At 35.1% G+C, this 21,239-nt stretch overlaps 1 protein-coding gene across 21 annotated transcripts in view; it reads right to left on the bottom strand.

Annotated features, from left to right (window-relative positions):
• Osbp (oxysterol binding protein) overlaps positions 1 to 21,239 on the bottom strand; it is a 420,928-nt gene that overhangs the window by 116,309 nt on the left and 283,380 nt on the right. For 11 of the 21 annotated variants that reach the window (XM_067098146.1, XM_067098135.1, XM_067098145.1 and 8 more), the window contains one exon: positions 7,205 to 7,379. In XM_067098146.1, the coding sequence (XP_066954247.1) occupies positions 7,205 to 7,379 (175 nt within the window). Of the gene's footprint in view, positions 1 to 3,721; positions 3,824 to 7,204; positions 7,380 to 21,239 lie in introns of all 21 variants that reach the window. The other 10 variants (XM_067098127.1, XM_067098129.1, XM_067098130.1 and 7 more) reach the window with 1 other exon arrangement.

The raw sequence follows: 21,239 nt of genomic DNA, 5'->3' as shown, positions 1-21,239 counted from the left end.
GTGATTACTGAGTGCAAGCAAACTATTGACAAGAAAGAAAGCCAATAACACACTTACTACACTACATTTTTCTTCTGGTACTGCATATCCGTCAGAGGGATTTAGGACCATGTAAAAGGAGCTTTTGTACTATGAAACAATATAAGGGCTCCAAAATATTTCTTCATTTCCATGGGATACAACAACAAAATATATTTTATTATTCATAATGAATGAGGCAAAGAATCCAAATATATACTACCTTGTGTGGAGCAAGGAAAATGAACCAGTCAAAAGACTAGACGAAAAAAAGATTAAACCCATTGCTCCACCTGACAGTTACAGTTTATACAGTGATATTTGAAGAAATGGTCACTACAAGTAATACCTGCATCAGAGGCAACAATCTTATCAGTATCTAAGATCTGTAACATCCAAGTATTCTGTTAAGGACACTCTAGTATGCAGGATGCTTTGAGATATATACGAAAGAAGTTGGTACAGAAGTAAAACTTTTGGTTAATTTGCCTAACCGCTTACATGCACACATACAGAAAGATTTCAAAACCTGAGTCCAAACAAAATGGGGTGGCAAAAAACTTGCCTCGAGAAATGTGAAATGTCCCACTAATCCAAAGAAAAGTAGAGTATCATCAAAAATGTTTTACCCTGTGGATACAGAATTTATCAGAGTACAATCCTCAACAAGATAGAATGTGCAAAGGATTACCCAATAAAAACAAAAGCATTTACATGCAATGTGTTATTTTTTTATCTCAAAGAAAAAAATTAGCATCCTCATTCGGTCTTCTACTAAGCCACTGCTGGAACAGGACAGATGTTGAAAACATGATTCTGGGCTGGGATCTGCATTTTTCAGTGATGTTATGGGTGAAAAGAGTATCTAATGACCAGGATATCATGTAATTTAAACATCATCTTCATTGCTTCCAATGATATTTATCTTTCCAATGCTTTTACTTTCAAAATCTTGCTTATCTCTATCCTCATTCCCGTAGATATTATCAAAGTATATCTGGGTCTTCTGACTTTTATTGATGTCCAGAGGAGGCCAGCTGACATTTTCATGTTCTGCCCTTCCAGGGGTGTGTGAGATATACAGCCAACCCATCCTTATATATCCTATACTTTTACCTCATCTATACTGTACATGGATATTTCGCAATTTACCTTATGGTATCATTTTCATTCTTTCTTGCCATCTGATTCCTAATAATCTTCTGAAAGCTTTATTCTTAAATCAACAAAATCTCTCAAATTTAGTTTCACTGTCCTACTATGACTTAAGTCTGTGCACCAATACAGACTGCACTGGACAAATGTATAATCTTAATTTAGTACAAAACTCAAGTCTATTTGATTTCCAAATCTTATTCAGCCTACCCACTGTTTGACTTGCATTACTGAATTTTTCACTACATTCATGCTCAAGAGAACCTATTCCTAAATATTTAAAAGACTTAATCTCATAAATCTTCTTTATCTAGTGTTATTTCATCCCACTGTGCAAACTCTGCCCTCATTTCTTATGTTTTTCTAAGAATTGTCCTAAGTCCCATTTCTCTCAATATGTGATACTCTTATGGAAACTAAATTCTAAGTTGCTTTGTTAATTAAATTATCACTATTTGTGATTTGTGTAATATAATATGTTTGTCAAGTTTCTATCGTTGCTCTACTCAAAACCTCCTCATCCATCTCCAATCACTTTTTTCATAACAAAACCCATGAAAAGGCAAATAATAAAGGTTCCATAAAATTCTCTTGCACTACCCCATTATTCCCCAAAAAGTTGCAAATTCACTGACCAGGACTCCATCAGCATTAACTGAGCACTTTCATTAATAGACAGTTTCAGTTAGATTAACAAATTCAATAAGAATACAATACTGTAGTGAAGCCAGAACTTTCCTGTCACCGGGCTGTCAACACTGTCAAGAAAAACCCTGAAGCTTTGTTCGTGAGACCTCATTGCAAAACTACAGTTTACAATGAAAAGCAATTGCAACCCCTTGCAGAGAATGCCAACCTGTGTATGCCTTAATGAATAACAAGGGTTCCTTTTATCTCTAAATTCATAAAAGGCTGACAAACACAGGAAATAGCAATATAAAAATGAAAAAGCTGTCCAAGGCACTTATAACCAAATTGACACAAGAAAAGGTTGTTTTTTAATAAATCTTGAGAAACATAGATAAAGTGATTGTTGGAAGGCCCTTCTTTCTGCCACCAAATGGATTATTGCCATGTGTAGTGTCAGGTCATTTCTAGTAATGACATTAAAATATGATTGGAAGACAGGAACACTCTGAAACTGCCAAACTGTCAAGAGGGACAGATCACTGAAAAACTACAAGACATCATGAGAGGGACAATACCTTTTTTATCAAAAGCCCACAAGTAATGTACTATCAACAGCCTAATAAATTTAATACGAGGGCATTCATTTACATATACAAAAGCAGAATGTCCAGTCTACAAGCAATTATTGCTTAAGTTAAAATACAAGTGCAGGACTTCCGTCATATAAACAACAAAAAAATAAGTCTATAATTTGGAGAATACTGTAACTTAAAAAACATGAGCTTAAGGACATGAAAGTCATTACATCATGGTGCATCTTTTGGTGGTGGATAAAGTATCAACTGTCCTTATGATAGGTCCTATAAAGATTTTATACAGTAAATTGCGCTGCTTCAGTGGCCATAAATTGAAATTTTTTTAAAGCACAATTTAACCAGGATAGCAGCCTTCAGCATTTGACAAATGGATAAGAATGTTTTCCTAAACTAAGTCAGTGATGGACTCTATTCATATAGTGACTGAAGGGGAGAATTTTGATGTTCAAATTCTATTTGTCATTTGTCTGAATTTGTTTTCTAAGCAAGTTTTCCCATGAATACTATCATAAATGTAATTCATGAACAAAATTCACAAGAGGAGAGAGAGAGAGAGAGAGAGAGAGAGAGAGAGAGAGAGAGAGAGAGAGAGAGAGAGAGAGAGAGAGAGAGAGAGAGAGAGAGAGAGAGAGAGACCATCAGTGGAATTAGTTAGGAAAATGTGTCCTTTAGAAATCAAAAAGCAATTCTTGACCATAAGGGCAGACATTACACATACGTGGACATAGCAGATATTTCACAGCTCCTAAAAAATGTGGCTTTCAAGTGAGAAGATAAACTAATGTCAAAGACTGCAAAACCTCAGTTCTGACTTCACTTTTTCTGTGATAACAAACATGTCTCATACACTTAGATTATAAGTACTGTACTCTTTATCCAAAAACTTGGTACACTTTTGCGTACATTATCCTATATTCAACTACTGAGCAAAACTCATACCAATATAAAAACTTCAAAATACTAAAAGTGAAAATTAACAAATAACAAAAGGAGAGAAGGCAAACACATTACCCTCACAATAACACAACAAAAGCACAATGTTTTTTACAGGATATCCAAAATCACATAACTACCTATGAGGCTAAACCCACAAATGCTGTAATTCATGGACAAAAACATTGCACTATGAACCAAGGTAACATTGTTATTTATTAATAATGAGTGTTTAAAACTAGGACACAACTACACTATCAGTTAGGAATGCTGCATAGTGGTTTCCCAGCTGCAGTAAAAGAAAAAATAACCCAAATGTGATTTTTGTTAGTAAAAATTAGTACTGCTGCAGTCTGTCTATTAATTTGAGTGATGTGAGTCTAACCCACCTCCTCTCTGGATATCAGCAATATGCTCTGAAATTGCATCTGATGAGGAAAAGTCACTCTCTGCAACTGCAGTTCCACTTGATATGATGGGGATTTGCACACCTAAGGAGATATACATTGATACACAACTCCCAGAATGCTAAGCATGTAACAATTTCTTTCATTTCTTTCATCCATGAAAGGTGGTTTTGTGCCTTCATGCACAATTAAACCAAAAAGAAAAGCCAAGGCTAAAGACTACAAGAAATATGTAAGCATACAAAACCCTAATCAACATGAGGGCAACTGAGTGCATATGGCTATATGAATGTGCTATATACTTTTATCTTTTAAATGAAATCAGAAAAAAATTTCATAAACAACAAATACTTAAGAGACAAATGACGAGGAAAGAACATTTAGCTTAGTAATCCTGAAATCAAGTACAGCACATAGCTATCACCATGGATTCTCATACTATGGAACATACATTTGCCTGTAATTTACCATTTCATGGGCAAAAAATAAATTTAGTTCTACCAAAATTAATGACTATGCAAATGTAACCTAGTGGACATTGCGCCAAGGGTAAAACCTGATACAGCAGACTTCTATTTAATGGCTGTGGAAAACTCAGGTCAAATCTAAGAAAGCAATTTCTACCAATCCTTTTCTTTGCAACCTATAAGATGTGAGAGAGCATTATGCCAACTACAAATGATTTTACAAAAGGCGAGAGAAAGGTGTGGTGTTGTGAAGAGAAGTGTGGGAGGTGGGAAGAGGTATTTTCTATGTTATAACTTGCATGTACACTCTGATCTGTAATGCTCAATGAAACCATAACATTATTACAATAAAATAATTTAACACACCAAAGAGTCATATGTAGAGTCTCACAAAAAGGACATTTTCTGAAGAGATAGGGGAAAACTTGCAAAAGGTTGTTAAAGAATTTGGATGTCTAGGTAGGAGGAGACCAGAAGGAACAGATTTAAAATCAAAAGCAGAAAACAATGCAGCTGGTGGATGGAAAAGTTAATGCAGCAACCTTTTGGTAAATTTCTGCATTATCTGCCTTTTATTTTCAAGTTCAAAATCCAGGTATGGGCCCCAGTCCCCTGTTATGTGTTACATCCTTGGCAATAGTAACAAAAGGCCCACAGGCCACATTACTCACCAGAGCTACCTTGCTATACAGTATTTGCAGGTGAATAATTAAGACTTAATATTTACCCTGTAAAGCTGCTTCTACTGTGGCCACACCTTGACCAAGCATAGTTTGAAATAACAGAAAGAATCTACACTACAAGAAGATGACTGCATACTTGTTTGAAATACTGTAGTTTTGTTGTTCTTTAATCTTTTTTTCAAGATTTTTCCTCCATATTCCAAGGTAGGACTCTGAACCACTTGTGGCCCCATCCTTGTCCCAGATGAGCAAGGTTTGAACAAACTTGACTCAACTACGCATGCATTTTGTCATATCTGGTCCAGCAGCTAAAAAGGTAACTTTCCCATTATCCCACCTTTTCTATTATTTTCACTTTTCATTAGTTTTCATTAGTTATTCATTATTTCATCATGAGGGTGGCATCATTATTTTTTTAAAAACTTTAGTCCACTTTGCCCAAAGATGCTCGTGTTAACTTTTAAACCTGATAAGTTAGTTCTGAAGAAGTAGAAAATGTGGAAAAGTCTGTGACAAACAGACTTGTATACAGGTGGGCAATGGATAAATTCATGAGAAAAGCTCACCTGCTTTCACCTCAGGGAGCTAAAAATAGCTACAATACTGTCCTCTGAGAGATGAACATACAAATGAGTGATGATCACAATCACGGAAAGCTACTGATACGCCTTCTTTTGGCAACTGAACAATATTGTCATTGCTCAACACTACAAAAAAAAAAAAAAAAATAGCTGAGAGAAATAAATATTGTAAAACGTCTAAGAACACAATGAGCATTACATTTAGCCTACACTGTATATCTCAAAGCAATAATAGACCACACAATCAAAAGTTGCTATAAAAATATACTCAGTGTTAACCCAAATGACCCCACCCATGGATGTGATCAGGCCAATCACAACAAAGGGAAATATAGAAAAACAGTGACTATATCTTCTAAAAATACACATTTTTAATTCAAAGAATCAGTGAAATTACACAACAAAGACAACAGGGCAAATGAAATATGGGCATTTACCACAATGAAACTGGAAGACTTATTCACAGTAAGGCAATTTCGTTTTGAAAAATATGAATCACTTGAAAAATCTACCAGCAACAGCAGCATACCAGTGAATATTATAAAGAACTACATAATTGTAATTTGAATAAGGTACAGTGAATTTCTTAAGTACTGATCAGGAATTAAAACTCCTGTATTTTCCATGAATGGTCCAAGTTCCTATGCAGATGACATTTCAAAGTTACAGTAAGCAAGTTCTGAGACCCACTACATACCAATTCAAATTATTATGCTACATCACTAGATTCAAATGCTACTCAAGGTATTCATGATTTCAACAACCTAAGTCCAAATTTTTCACAGCCAGCACTATGGATTAACGACAAAAAAAAAAAGCATCTCATTAGCTGTAGTCAAGGCCAATAACTCAAGATAAAATATGGATTGTACTGTTAGTAATCTGTTGAGTATAACCTACTACTGTACAGTATTAGGTAGTGGAGGTCAGGAACACAAACTTATCATGTTTGCTTACCATTTATACTTCATTTATTTGTACAAGGTACTACCAAGTTTACAACCTCTTGCTTTGCATTTTTTTAATAATGCATTAGGTCAACAATGTTTCAGTGAGGAATATAGTCCAAGACTTCTAACAGTATTGGCAATTACTATCTTTTTAGTATTGCTTGAATTTGCTTTACTTCATGAGGTTGCAATTAAAAGAAGGGACACAGCATTCTAGGAACACCACACTTCTACAACCATGATTTGCTTATCAGTGGCTAAACTCTGACCTCAAATCTAAAATAAATATTACTAGTATGTATCATACAAGAAGTTCTAATTCAAACTTCAGCGATACTAAACACAGACTTCCTCATGAATTCTGATGAAGTGAATTAAAGTACAGGCAGTCCCAGGTTATCGGTGACCCGGTTTTTCAGTGCTTGCCTAGCAACGAAAATTGGCGATTTTCGGCGCAATATGCGCTGATTTCAGCTTATCAGTGCTGATACATACATAACAGGCGCCGAGTATCGGCACCAATAAGTGCCGAAAATCACCAATTTTTGGTTATCGGTGATTTCTGCTTATCATCACGCCGTAGGAACAGAACCCCCACCAACAACTGGGGACTGCCTGTAGTGTACTGCAATTTATCCATATAGTATACAGCAACAAACTGAGAGAGAGAGAGAGAGAGAGAGAGAGAGAGAGAGAGAGAGAGAGAGAGAGAGAGAGAGAGAGAGAGAGAGAGAGAGAGAGCACATACTGTAATTACAATACAGTATACTGTATTATATCATACCTGGTGGCATGGCCTGGTTCATCTGTTCCTTGGCCTCCTGCTCGAGATGTGAATGCTGGCGGGCCAACTGCTCCACCATATCTTCAAGCCTCAGCCGTTGGTCACGCTCATGTTGCAGGAGGCGTTGCCATTTGCGCCCAGCAGTGCTACTAACTTCGACGTAGTCGTTGCAAGCCTAAAATAAATAAATAAATACTACAATTAAATTAGTTTAGTAAATTTAAGATAACAGACTGTGTAGAAGTAAGATTAAACATTTCAGTTTACAACTCGTGTTCTTTAAATATATCCTCCTTTATAAAGAACTAAACTTCTTAATGTGTTGTATGTTTCCATTAAAAATATTTAAGTTCATAAGAGTTGGACTAGGTTTTGATATCATGTACAATACAGTACTGTATTTCTTTCTAAAATTAATAATTATAGATTCATTTTGCATTTTGAAATATTTAACAACTGGTTTTTAATATCTCAAGTTATAGAACAGCACAGATGTTGAAAGGTACTACACGGACTGACAAAAGTCCTGGGTTATGTTGATCACAAACTCAAAATGAAAAGGAGCCAACATCATAGGAAAGAGGGAGATCTACAATAAAATCTGAAAAATCTTAGTCAGTATACATGGATGTACATTTAAGGAATACTGAAAATAAAAAAATGTTCAATTTCATTTTTTGTGCAGAGGTACAATATTACATATGAGGTGTGATGATGGCTATGAAATTACTATAGTCATACACAGTCATATTGCAAATATCTTATGGTCTAAACTAATAAATGTTGGCATGCATACAAATCATGTATGTAGCATTCAACCAAGAAAACAGGATCTGGGCATGGTAACCTCTTAAACAAAATCTTAACTTTTAGGTATTCTGTTTCTCATGTTTACTTATTGAAATACACCTGACAGTCTTCTACAATGCATATGTGACTGAGACAGATAAAGCAGATTCTTATGTGGTAGTATGCCAGTGACCTGGCCACCTCCATAATTACCAGGTTCTTTTTATTGGCATAGTCTCAATAAACTACCTGATTTTGAGGTCCCTCAGTGTAATGGCTTGCAAGTATGCATATCAAGCTTAATCTTGGATATTGAAAGAAGAAACAGATCCTGTTAGCCTAAGAAAGTACAAAAAAATTTTTTTAATGAAAAAATCTACTTTACTCTAGCTCTTTAAGTGGAAATGGGGATTTAACAATTAGATTCATTTATGATATGTTGGCACATCATCAAAATACTGTACAAGCTTTATATCAGTTTTATGGCAGCACATCATTTTCTGTTACAGTATTTTAAACTTCTGATTTCATCAGGATTTTGATCCTTATGTTTTATTGTTGACCTTTTCATAAAAATGCCACATTTACAAGCACATTTTGAACTGCATCACAGTGAGTATCATAGCATGAACAGTAACTTCAGAGACCGTAAACACAGAGAGACATCACTTATCACACATCTGATGCTAGGACAGACAGGACTAGCAAAAACAAATTGACTGAAAGGGGTCACAGCTTCAGTCATTTTGAATGAATGTTAAGGGATGCTTCAATGTCCTTCAAGGGTTAATTAGAGGATTTTTTAACGACGACATATTGGAGCATTAGACACACCAGGGCTTTTATGATCTGGCAACATTGCATCAGAAGTTTACTTTCTCAAGAAGGAAAGGTTGGAACTGTGCAATAAAACAGCATGAAAGCTCTTTAAAATGAGAATAGAGATCAGCATCTGACTTCAAATGAAGTTAGGACAAGAGTCATATGATGACATATAACAGTCCTAGGGCTACTGATACAAAAGAAATACAAGTACAGTGCAATAAATTTAAATTTTAAGCTCACATGAATTCTGGTCTGGGAGATAAAAATTTAAAACTGACACTTTATGTTCCAATATGAATCCATCCTCAGGTAACCCCAAAAATGCTGCCATGGTTCAAGGGTACTGTACAGTAAACAACTCCCCCCGCCACCCCCCGTATTCGCGTTCTCGCAATTCGTGGACTCACCTATTCGCGGATTTCTCTATGGAAAATATATACACATTATTCGCGGAAAATTCGCCCACTTGTGGTATTTTTCACTGAGAAATATTCACCAATTACTGTATTTTCATATACTGTAATTTTCATGACTAAATGCACTTTTTGTGATAAAACTATTAAAATACTCAGGTATAAGCATTTTTAGAGTTTTTTTTTGCGTTTGAACTATCAAAATAGGCAGTTCTAAGTTTTTTTGAGAGGTTTTAAGTATCCATGGATTTTAGCTATTCGCAGGGGGTGCGGTACACATCCCCAACGAATACGTGGGGTTCACTGTACATTTCACAAATTATATTAAAAACCAAAAGTACAACAGTAACCCTAAGAGTATGAAATCCAAAATCAATACATTTTGTTACATTCAGCTGAAAACTGAATTGAAAGTTTCTTGGACAACTGTCTACAATACCAAAATAACAAGGTACAAAGAGACATGATCTTTAAGTAAGTAAAGTTACTTGAGTTCCAATGATAGCCTGTAGATTGTAATTTGGCTTAAGAATGGCAACCATGGCAATAAGTTAATAAAACAACAGGGTATAAAATTACGAGGGGGTTGTAAGAATAGTAAGACAAAAACTGTAAGAACAGTAAGACAAGAACAATTTCAAAAGCAAATTAGAAATAGGTGTAACTAAATGTAAGAAAATGAACCTAGATCCTACCAGCAGTGTAAAAGAGTTGCAGATAAACAATAAAAAATCTATATTTTATAGTCAAGTTTGACAATTTCCCCAACTTGTGCAACCTTCCATCTCTAAAAAAAAGTTGGTCAATTGCATCCACTTTCACTACTATTCTGCTGAACTTCACATACAATCCCAAACGCTCTTGGTGCCCTTCCTTTCTTCAATCCTGTAATTGCCTTCCCTATATCCCAACTAAAACTTCCAAAAGCCTTTTCAAATTTACACTAACACCTTTTAAACTTCATTTTGAGATTTGCCTTTGTTATATCTTCAACATTTAGTAAATCTTCAAAAATAACACTTCACTGGTATTGCTGCTCTATATTTTTCCACTATATCCGCTTGTGTGCAGTTAATAAATGAACCAATACACCTAGCTGGCCACTGTCTTGACTTTTTATTAACAGATATTACAAGGATTGTATCCTGTGGAGCAGATCTGCTGGTAGGCTCATCTGATTAAGATTAATGTGGAGATGGATTAAATTGTTCCTGATGTTAGCTTTTCAAGAAAGGTATATTTGAAATCCAAGGCCAATTAAAATGGTATTCTCCCTGGTCTTATGTAACTCAGTTGAAGCAAACTTTACAGTCTGAATATTATTAGTGAGTGTTCAAATGATTATCTTAGCTCTATTACCTAGAGAATTCCTTTTGAAATCCTCAAATTTTGTACTAATGATATGCAATAGTTAAATGATGCATGTGAGCTTACCTACCAAGAAAAATAAGCTTATCATTAATGGAGGAACAACTGATCAGACTTTTTTGTGGCATAATTTCATTGGGCTTAGAAATCAAGCTCAGGTTGTCATGAGAAAGCTTATAATGAGGAAGAGAGAGCTTGCTTTTAAGCAGTGATGACCATAGGTGGTGGTCTACCCTCAAGTAACCACTCTTTGGAGCTGATTCTAGCATGCCTTCCTATGTAGGAGCTGATGGAAATACTGTTTATTGCCCTAAACAGAAGGCAAAACTTTGGGCTCAAGTCTTAGTTTGAAAACAATGTAGTGAGCCTTGGTGTCACTTCAATCATGCTCTCTAGGGCCTAAGTTGTGATTAATGGCCTTCAGATCTAGGGATGTCGGGTACTGTCATTGTGTCTGCTATTAGGCAGCAAGTTTTGTATTTTCTTAATACAAGCCTATTCAGGTTCAATTCCAATGCTCATGATATTAGAGCAGTGGCCACTTACATTAATTATTTTCATTACATGAATTTCGGGGACCTTACCAAATGTTCAGGGTGGAATTCTCCCCTAGTTTTCAACGTCTCTATTTGAAATCTTTAGCAGCTCTTAAATTCCTGCAAGGAACTTTGTCCCTCTCTGGTTCCCTTTCTGATTCTTAGTCACTTTCCCCTTCTCTGCCTAAGTTATTCCCTTACAAGCAGTTCATTGTCTTTAATAGCATAAGAATGATATTTATTTCTCTGTTATTATTTCACCGGGTGACACGGGACCCCGATCCAGAAAGAGGATTTTGACAAAGGAAAAATCTATTTCTGGGGAGGGGCCCATGTCACCCGGTGACCCACCCCTGTTTTTCATTCTCTCCCTCCCATGGTAAACATCATTCTAGTGGGGTGGGTGCTAACATGGAATGCGGCTAGTATTGCCTTGTGTACAGTCCGCGAGTAGTGCATGGGCTTGTATCGGCACCTCTCTCGTTGGGACTTTTGACATTGGGAATCTTTATAGGGCAGGGTCCCGTGATTGTGACAATCTCACCCTTTACCATACACGACTCCATTTCTTGGAGCTCGCTCTGGGGGTAGTAACCCCAGCTTTACATTTAGCTTTTCTCTGGTATCTAGCAACGGAATTACCTAGAAATAAGTGCTGAATGGATTATTTCACTGGGTGACACGGGCCCCTCCCCAGAAATAGATTTTTCCTTTGTCAAAATCCTTTTTCTAGGGCTTGACAGTTACAATAGCATGAACCCTAACAGGTCAGGTCATTTCCATCTTTAAAAAGATTCTTGGTCTCACTGCTCCTAAGATTACTATTTTCTAAAAGTTAGTTGAACCTGCAAATTTACCTTCTGTTTGGAGGAAGGGAAATATTGCAATTGCTGCATTACCTAAGGAACGAAGGCCATCTCCATGCCCCTCAGAATATCACAGGATTCCAATTACCTGTTCTATCTAAGGTTTTTAAGAAGCTGCTCTCTAAGCATCTAGTAAGGTTTGTTGAAGATAATAACCTGCTACCAGCACTACAGCTCGGGTTTTGCAAAGGCCTCTGTACTTATGATGTACTCTTGTCAATATCTACCATCTTGCAGTGCTCTTGATGAGGGGTGCAGAGGCATGCATGGTCAGTTTAGATTTAGTGCAGCATCTAATCATGTGAATCATTTAGCACTTTATCAAAAAGCTAAGATTATGGGAAATTAATTAATCTTTTGTTACTATTTCAAATAAATGTTTAATAAGCAAAACCCAAAATGTTTGTGTTAATAGCCAGTGTAGTAGCTTTACTAATGTCATTTCATGTGTTTCTCAAAAGTAATGTTCTTGGGCCTCTGCTATTTATTATCTATACTGGTGACATGTGGCAGGGTCTGGAGAAATTGACTCTGCTTCAACCAAAGATGCTACTCTTCTAGCTGCTGATCCTTCACTGCACCTTAGGTCTGTGGTTGGTAGCCAGTGGAAATGTTCTCAATGTTTCATGATGAAGCTATTATATCACAATGTTTTAACTCTTATTTCTTTTCCTTATTTGGAGTACCATTCTCCAGTGTGGTCTTCTGGTGCTAACACTCATCTCAAACTCTTGGAAAGAACTAAGTCACAGTCAAGTTTATTTTACTAACTCTTACTGTTAACTTGTGGCATAGGCCTCAAGTCAGTTTAATATGCTTACTGCATAAAATATAAAATCACAAACATCCTCTGCACTCTCCTTACCTGACCTAGCTGTTTTTGCTCCTAACACTAGGCAGGCTGCTCCTGTAACCAGTGTACAGTATTGTTTTCTATTACCAGGTTTGGTAAGAGTTTTATATTTGCTAGAAGTAAAATGTGGACTAGTATGCCTAATGCAGTTGTGGAGTCTTTTGATCTCTAACATTTATGAGAAGAACAAATTCATTCCTACTTGCTTTTCCTGAACTGGGGCATATTGGCTTTATTTTCTATTCCCTCACAATTATTTATTAATGAACTTTTCCTTAAAAATACCTCTCTTTGCAAGCTGATTTCACTTTGCAAGTCTCTTGAGTTTATAGTCTTTTAACTCAGTTCATAAGGTTTTTCAACTGAAGACCTAAAGAAAGGAAGAAAGACAGGACTGCAATCTCCTCATACATCATCTCTGCATATGTACCTTTACTCTGAGATCTGTTTGTGGTTAATCTTTCTTTTTGTTCACTTTCTAGTATAGCTTCCTCTAAAAAAAAATGCTTTCTCTGATATATTTTTTTCTTTTGGGTAATTTTTGACTACCTCACCCACATTTTTTACACTTGTAACTGGTTTCTCCTGTCACTCACCATTACATGGTACATAGCAAACCTGCAAATTATCATGCAAGGATTATGGGAATATTGTTCTGCATATATGTATGTATGTATGTGTGTGTGTATATATATATATATATTTTACAGTAAACCCCCCGCATTCATGTTCACACGATTCGCGGGTTTCTGTGGAACATATCTACCCATTATTCACGGAAAATTCGCCCATTTGCAGTATTTTTCACTGAGAAATATTCACTAATTACTGTATTTTCATATAATTTTCATGAATAGATGCACTTTTTGTGAAAAAACTATTAAAATACTCAGGTATTAGCATTTTAACAGGATTTTTCTTGTGTTTAAACTATCAAAATGTGCAGTTCTAAGTGTTTTTGGAGGGGTTTTAAGTATTCATGGATTTTAGCTATTCGCGGGGAGTGCGGTACTCATCCCCTGCAAATACGGGGGGGTTCACTGTATACACATACAGTAAACGCCCGGATTTGCGTTCTCACAATTCACAGATTTCTGTATGGAACATTCATGTGAATTATTCACAAAAAATTCACCCATTCACAGTATTTTTCACAGAAATATTCACTAATTACTATATTTTCATATAATTTTCAAGACTAAATGTGCTTTTTATGATAAAACTATTAAAATACTCAGGCACCCGGGTAGTGCCTGAGTTACGATAATTCACCTCATGATAATTTGATTTTGAGATGGGGTAAGCAATTAATACCGATACAACAATATTTTTAAAATATTTTTAAATTTCGTGTGGGTGCAGGCAGCAGCGTACAATCGGGCAGCGAGAGACCAAATTACAATAAACCAACTTCTTTTCCTCCATATCTTTATCCCATCTTCTAGTTAACCCTTTAACGCCGACTGGACGTATTTTACGTCGATAAAAATTGTCTGTCGGGTGCCAAGTGGGCGTAAAATACAGCGATGACAAAAAGTTTTTTTAAATATTCGTGGAAAAATACTTATAGGCCTTGTTTGCGAAAAATTTTAAATCACGCGCCTTGAGGGATGCTGGGAGTTCATGGATCACGCTGTTGTTTTGTTTACAAGCGTGACCCAGCTGCGCATGCGTGAATTTCTTTCTTATCCCAAACGAAAGCATCAGCTAACTCTGATGAAAATCTCAGAAATTCTTTAGTCACTTTGTCATAATTTTTGCACCATTTTCTATTAGCATTTACATAAAGTTTTATATATGAAAATGTGTGCAATTTCATGAAGAATACAACAAAAAATAACTCATGGTTGTAGCTTTATCAATTTTGACATATTTTCATATAAATCACAATAAGTGCCAAAATTTCAACCTTCGGTCAAATTTGACTCGATTGAAATGGTAGAAAAATGCAATTGTAAGCTAAAACTCTTACATTCTAGTAATATTCAATCATTTACCTTCATTTTGCAACAAACGAGAAGTCTCTAGCACAATATTTCGATTGAAATTTTGAAAAACTTTTCCCACGTCCGCCGCTAATTTCTTGAAAGAGCCTGACGCCGTCTCTTCCAAACACGTGTGTTCATGTGTTCGTCGTTCATCGGAGTGGACAAGACAACAAGAGCATCTCGTTTTCTTTCTCTAAAGGAACACAAAACCATACAATATTTCCGTCTGTTTCTCCCTAACCATTGTTGTCTTGATGTATGTACAATCACCACTACTTGCATTGCCATGCAAGCATTCTAATCATATGCTCATAATGTTCCAAAGAATTTTGTTTCTGTTTGTGAAGACGCCAAACGTCTCGCCACTCCGATGGACGACGAGAACACACACGCATTTGGAAGAGACGGCTATCTTACAATCTCAAAATTCTTTAGTCACTTTGTCGTAATTTCTGTACAGTTTTGTATTAGCCATGTTACATAAAAGTTTTATATATGAAAACGTGCGCAATTTCAAGAATACAACAAAAAATAACTCATGGTTGTAGCTTTTATCAATTTTGACATATTTTCATATAAATCACGATAAGTGCTGAAAATTTCAGCCTTCGGTCAACTTTGACTAGACCGAAATGGTCGAAAAATGCAATTGTAAGCTAAAACTCTTACATTCTAGTAATATTCAATCATTTACCTTCATTTTGCAACAAACGAGAAGTCTCTAGCACAATATTTCGATTTACGGTGAAATTTTGAAAAAACTTTTTCCTTACGTCCGCGCTAACTCTGCTGAAAATCTTGTAAGAGCCTGACGCCGTCTCTTCCAAACACGTGTGTGTTCATGTGTTCGTCGTTCATCGGAGTGGACAAGACAACAAGAGCATCTCGTTTTCTTTCTCTAAAGGAACACAATTTCAACCATACAATATTTCCGTCTGTTTCTCCCTAACCATTGTTGTCTTGATGTATGTACAATCACCACTACTTGCATTGCCATGCAAGCATTCTAATCATATGCTCATAATGTTCCAAAGAATCTTCTGTATCAAACTGAGAGTATGTTTCTGTTTGTGAAGACGCCAAACGTCTCGCCACTCCGATGGACGACGAACACACGAACACACACGCATTTGGAAGAGACGGCTTCAGGCTCTTACAATCTCAGAAATTCTTTAGTCACTTTGTCGTAATTTCTGTACAGTTTTGTATTAGCCGTTACATAAAGTTTTATATATGAAAACGTGCGCAATTTCATGTAGAATACAACAAAAAATAACTCATGGTTGTAGCTTTTATCAATTTTGACATATTTTCATATAAATCACGATAAGTGCCAAAATTTCAGCCTTCGGTCAACTTTGACTAGACCGAAATGGTCGAAAAATGCAATTGTAAGCTAAAACACTTACATTCTAGTAATATTCAATCATTTACCTTCATTTTCCAACAAACGAGAAGTCTCTAGCACAATATTTCGATTTATGTTGAATTTTTAAATAAACTTTTTCCTTACATCCGCGTGCGCTAACTCTGCTGAAAATCTCAGAAATTCTTTAGTCACTTTGTCATAATTTTTGCACCATTTTATATTAGCCGTTACATAACGTTTTATATATGAAAATTTGTGCAATTTCATGTAGAATACAAAAAAAAAAAATAACTCATCGTTGTAACTTTCATCAGTTTTGAAATATTTTCATATAAATCACGGTAAGTGCCAAAATTTCAACCTTCGGTCAACTTTGACTCGACAGAAATGGTCGAAAAACGCAATTGTAAGCTAAAACTCTTACATTCTAGTAATATTCAATCATTTACCTTCATTTTGCAACAAAAGAGAAGTCTCTAGCACAATATTTCGATTTATAGTGAATTTTTGAAAAAAACTTTTTCCTTACGTCCGCGCTAACTCTGCTGAAAATCTCAGAATTTCTTTAGTCACTTTGTCGTAATTTTTGCACCATTTTATATTAGCCGTTACATAAAGTTTTATATATGAAAATGTGCGCAATTTCATGTAGAATACAAAAAATAACTCATGGTTGTAGCTTTTATCAGTTTTGAAATATTTTCATATAAATTACAATAAGTGCTGAAATTTCAACATTCGGTCAACGTTGACGCGACCGAAATGGTCGAAAAATGCAATTGTAAGCTAAAACTCTTACATTCTAGTAATATTCAATCATTTACCTTCATTTTGCAACAAACAGGAAGTCTCTTTTTTTTATGTCCGCGAGTTACGAATCCATGCATCATTTTGTGATAATATTTTCTCTGTGTTGCTTTGATTGTTTTACAATTTGTTATATACCAAAATCATCGCAATTTAGTGTACAATACAACGAAAAAAAAATAACTCATTAGCTTTAACCGTTTTGCTCACAGCGCAATTTGTATACAAATATATAAGAAATTTTTTTGCGCTGTCATATATTCCAATATTTATATATGATAATGACATTTTTTTCATTTCTGATGGTTGCATACTAAACTTCAGGCAATGATAAAAAAAGGAGCCCAAATTGAACTCTTAATCTTAAAAACTTAGCATGCTGTGATTTTTTGAAAAAACTTTTTTCCGCTTCGGCGCTAACTCTCAAACCCCGTCGGCATACGACAGACACTTTTGTAAATAGAGGCTCGGCGTTTAAGGGTTAAAAAAGTAAAAGAGGATGATAAAAGTATTGTTAGTAACGTTATATAGTACTCTTGCGCACATGAGTACAGCCATAAACAACCGAACGAGAAACTGTTGTTTTGCTTACAATCAAATTGGATAACAACAGCTGTTTTGCTTGTGTTTCAACCATCGTACGGTCATAAACAACTACCGTAGTTATGTTACAAATGATGTTAAGTAGAATAAGACTGATATATTTTTACATTATACCCTTATTTGGTATGGAAAAAAGATTGGCAAGGAAATATACTGCTAAATTTCAGCTGCAAGTTGTAGCTGAAGCTGAGAAAACAATGTTCAAGCTGCTAATTACTATATATTATCGTGCATCGGGAACATGGATGAAACTCGACCGTAAATAAAATTGGAGAAAGTATTTTAATCAAAACTACTGGGCATGAAAGAACACATATTACTGATGTTTTCATGCCGATAAAAGATAAATACGTAAAGCTCATATTATGATGAAATCAAGTGAAAATAGCAAACAGAATCTTGATTTTTTACACAATACAAACATGCCCCATACGACCAAATTAATTTCACAACGACACGTATTAAGTTATATTTCTACTTAAAAACACTTCGAATAACAAAAAATAACCTTGCTAACTAGAAGCAAGAAAGGCGCTCTGAACCGAGTTAAATACGGCGAAATAAACTTACCATGTAATCAATTTCCAAACTTAAATATTGATCGCTATGATCGCAATTTATAATACAAAAGCAATAAAAGAATATATACAATATTATTGGATGCAGTGAAGTAGAGCATAACATTTTAAAAGACCCAAGGAAAACCTGCATATTTGTAATGTTGATGTTTGTATAATACGATATTATGTGAATATAGAGTACAGTACTGTATAATGTAGGCTAGGCTACTGTATATGTATACAACATACAGTACCATAGTGTAGGCTAAACTAATTCTTGTTTGTTATTCAATTTATCTTTTTATTGAATTATCATATGTCAATCTGCATGAACCTCCAGAATTAGCTGATATAAATAATTACTAAACCATATATGTATAGTGTATACTTTATAGTGTAGGATAGGCTACCATATATGTATACATGGTACTGAATACCCTAGTGTAGGCTAAGCTATATTCGAGATATGTTTTTTCCAACAAACAATGGGTTTTTTGGAACCTAGCCCCAGCCTAAGTATAAGCATTTTTAGAGTTCTTTTTGTGTTTTAACTATCAAAATAGACAGTTCTAAGTGTTTTTAGATGGGTTTTAAATATTCACGGATTTTAGCTATTCGTAGGGGTGTGTGGTACGCATGCCCTGCAAACAGTTTACTAATAGTTTTATATATATATATATATATATATATATATATATATATATATATATATATATATATATATATATATATATATATATATATAATGTATAACTGATTCACGAAGATATAGAATGTGATGAATGTATAAATAAAGGCAAATGCCATGAGGAAAAAATTAAACAATGGAGTGGTTGCTAGACCTTTTGACAAAACACTTCTCTACTAGCATATATATACTTATATATATATATATATATATATATATATATATATATATATATATATATATATATATATATATATATATATATATATAAGCTGACCAACCCGGCACTGCCAGGGAAAACTTTGAAGAACTCAGAAAAATTTTCCTGCATCTCCTTTGAAATGTTTTGTTATGTAAAGTATTTGTACCATCATTGAAAATGCTTTCCGTTGATGTGATTAATAATTCTGTCGTGAATATTCTTAGTACTTTAAATAAACATGATACATACATTTATCCAGGCACTTATCTGATTACAATGGTGAGAGAGAGAGAGAGAGAGAAAAAAAGTTAAGTATACCTTAATTTAACCAGACCACTGAGCTGATTAACAGCTCTCCTAGGGCTGGCCCGAAGGATTAGACTTACTTTACGTGGCTAAGAACCAGTTTGTTACCTAGCAACGGGACCTACAGCTTATTGTGGAATCCGAACCACATTATAGCGAGAAATGAATTTCTATCACCAGAAATAAATTCCTCCAATTCTTCATTGGCCGGCCAGAGACTCGAACTCGGGCCTAGGAGAGTGCTACACGAGAACTCTGCCGACTCGTCCAACAAGGAACGAGAGAGAGAGAGAGAGAGAGAGAGAGAGAGAGAGAGAGAGATTGACTTGCAGGGTTTTTTCTAGTGTGACTTGATGTTTAACCCCATTCATAAAGGGAATTTATAAATGAGAGAGAGAGAGAGAGTCTGCAAGCATGACTTTGCTTGCAATAGGTAAAAACCTCACAGATAGATTTTGCTCCAAACTGCTAGTTCTTCATTGTTGGGGCGGGTAGAGCTCTCGGCTAGCACGCTGTTGGCCCAGCGTTCGATTCTCCGACTGGCCAATGAAGAATAGAGGAATTTATTTCTGGAGATAGAAATTCATTTCTCGTCATAATGTGGTTCGGATTCCACAACAAACTGTAGGCCCCGTTGCTAGGTAACCAGTTGGTTCTTAGCCACGTAAAATAAATCTAATCCTTCAGGCCAGCCCTAGGAGAGCTGTTAATCAGCTCAGTGGTCTGGTTAAACTAAGATATACTTAACTTTTTAGCTCCAAACTGTTTGAGAGAGAGAGAGAGAGAGAGAGAGAATATAGAGAGAGAGAGAGAACCGAGACTTGTTTGAGAGAGAGAGAGAGAGAGAGAGTTTGGTGGCAGTGGTTGCGTGATGTTGGTGTGTGTGGTGGTGATGCTGGCAAACTACCTGATAATTAACTTCAGACCTCATTTAAACTGACTTTATTATGAAATATGTCACTGTAATGTCATGAAACAGTTGCTATAGTGAATTCCGAAGGTAAAATCAAAGAAAAGACGAATGAATTAATGAGGAAATTCACATCTGAATGAAGAAAAAAATTAAATATCGTATATCTTGCACATTGGGCTTATCCAGCAGCTACTATACATGCGTGAATGGGGAAGGCGAGAACAGGTTAATCATACGTCTGACAGTGCCTGGAAGAAAACCTACAGTTATCAGGGTAAAATTGGCCATTAACCCATAAAGCCTATGAAGGAAAGCCTGACGGAATTGGAAGAAACGAAAATTTCATTCAATTTGTCTGTTTGATGTCTGTCACAGGGGTAGGGGTTTGAGTTATAACCTTCCTGGGGTCACAAATTTTGTCTGGGTCTGTCAAGTGGTTCGGATTTCTATAACAGACAAACATACAAACATTCATATTTCACTCCTGCTTATAGTATTGTTGAAGTAAACTACTGTCAATCAAAAGACATGATTTTTTTAGTGTAATAGTGTTTAATGAGACTTTTAAATTATATACACACATATATATATATATATATATATATATATATATATATATATATATATATATATATATATATATATATATATATATGTGTGGTGCTCACATTATACTATAAGCAATACAAAGCAGTAATCAATGTTTTTGTAGTAATATATATACATGTGTGTATATATATATATATATATATATATATATATATATATATATATATATATATATATATATATATATATGTATGTATATATATACATATGTGTATACATACATACATACATACATACATACATACATACATACATACATACATACATACATACATACACACATACACACGTGTTCACCTCCTACTAAAAGCAATGAAAAACCAGCAATCAACATTGGAAC

Source organism: Macrobrachium rosenbergii, chromosome 54 (assembly GCF_040412425.1).
Source record: "Macrobrachium rosenbergii isolate ZJJX-2024 chromosome 54, ASM4041242v1, whole genome shotgun sequence".
Taxonomy (NCBI): Eukaryota; Metazoa; Arthropoda; class Malacostraca; order Decapoda; family Palaemonidae; genus Macrobrachium; species Macrobrachium rosenbergii.
Note: the sequence above shows the minus strand (reverse complement) of the source record. Positions and strands in the feature narration are given on the sequence as shown.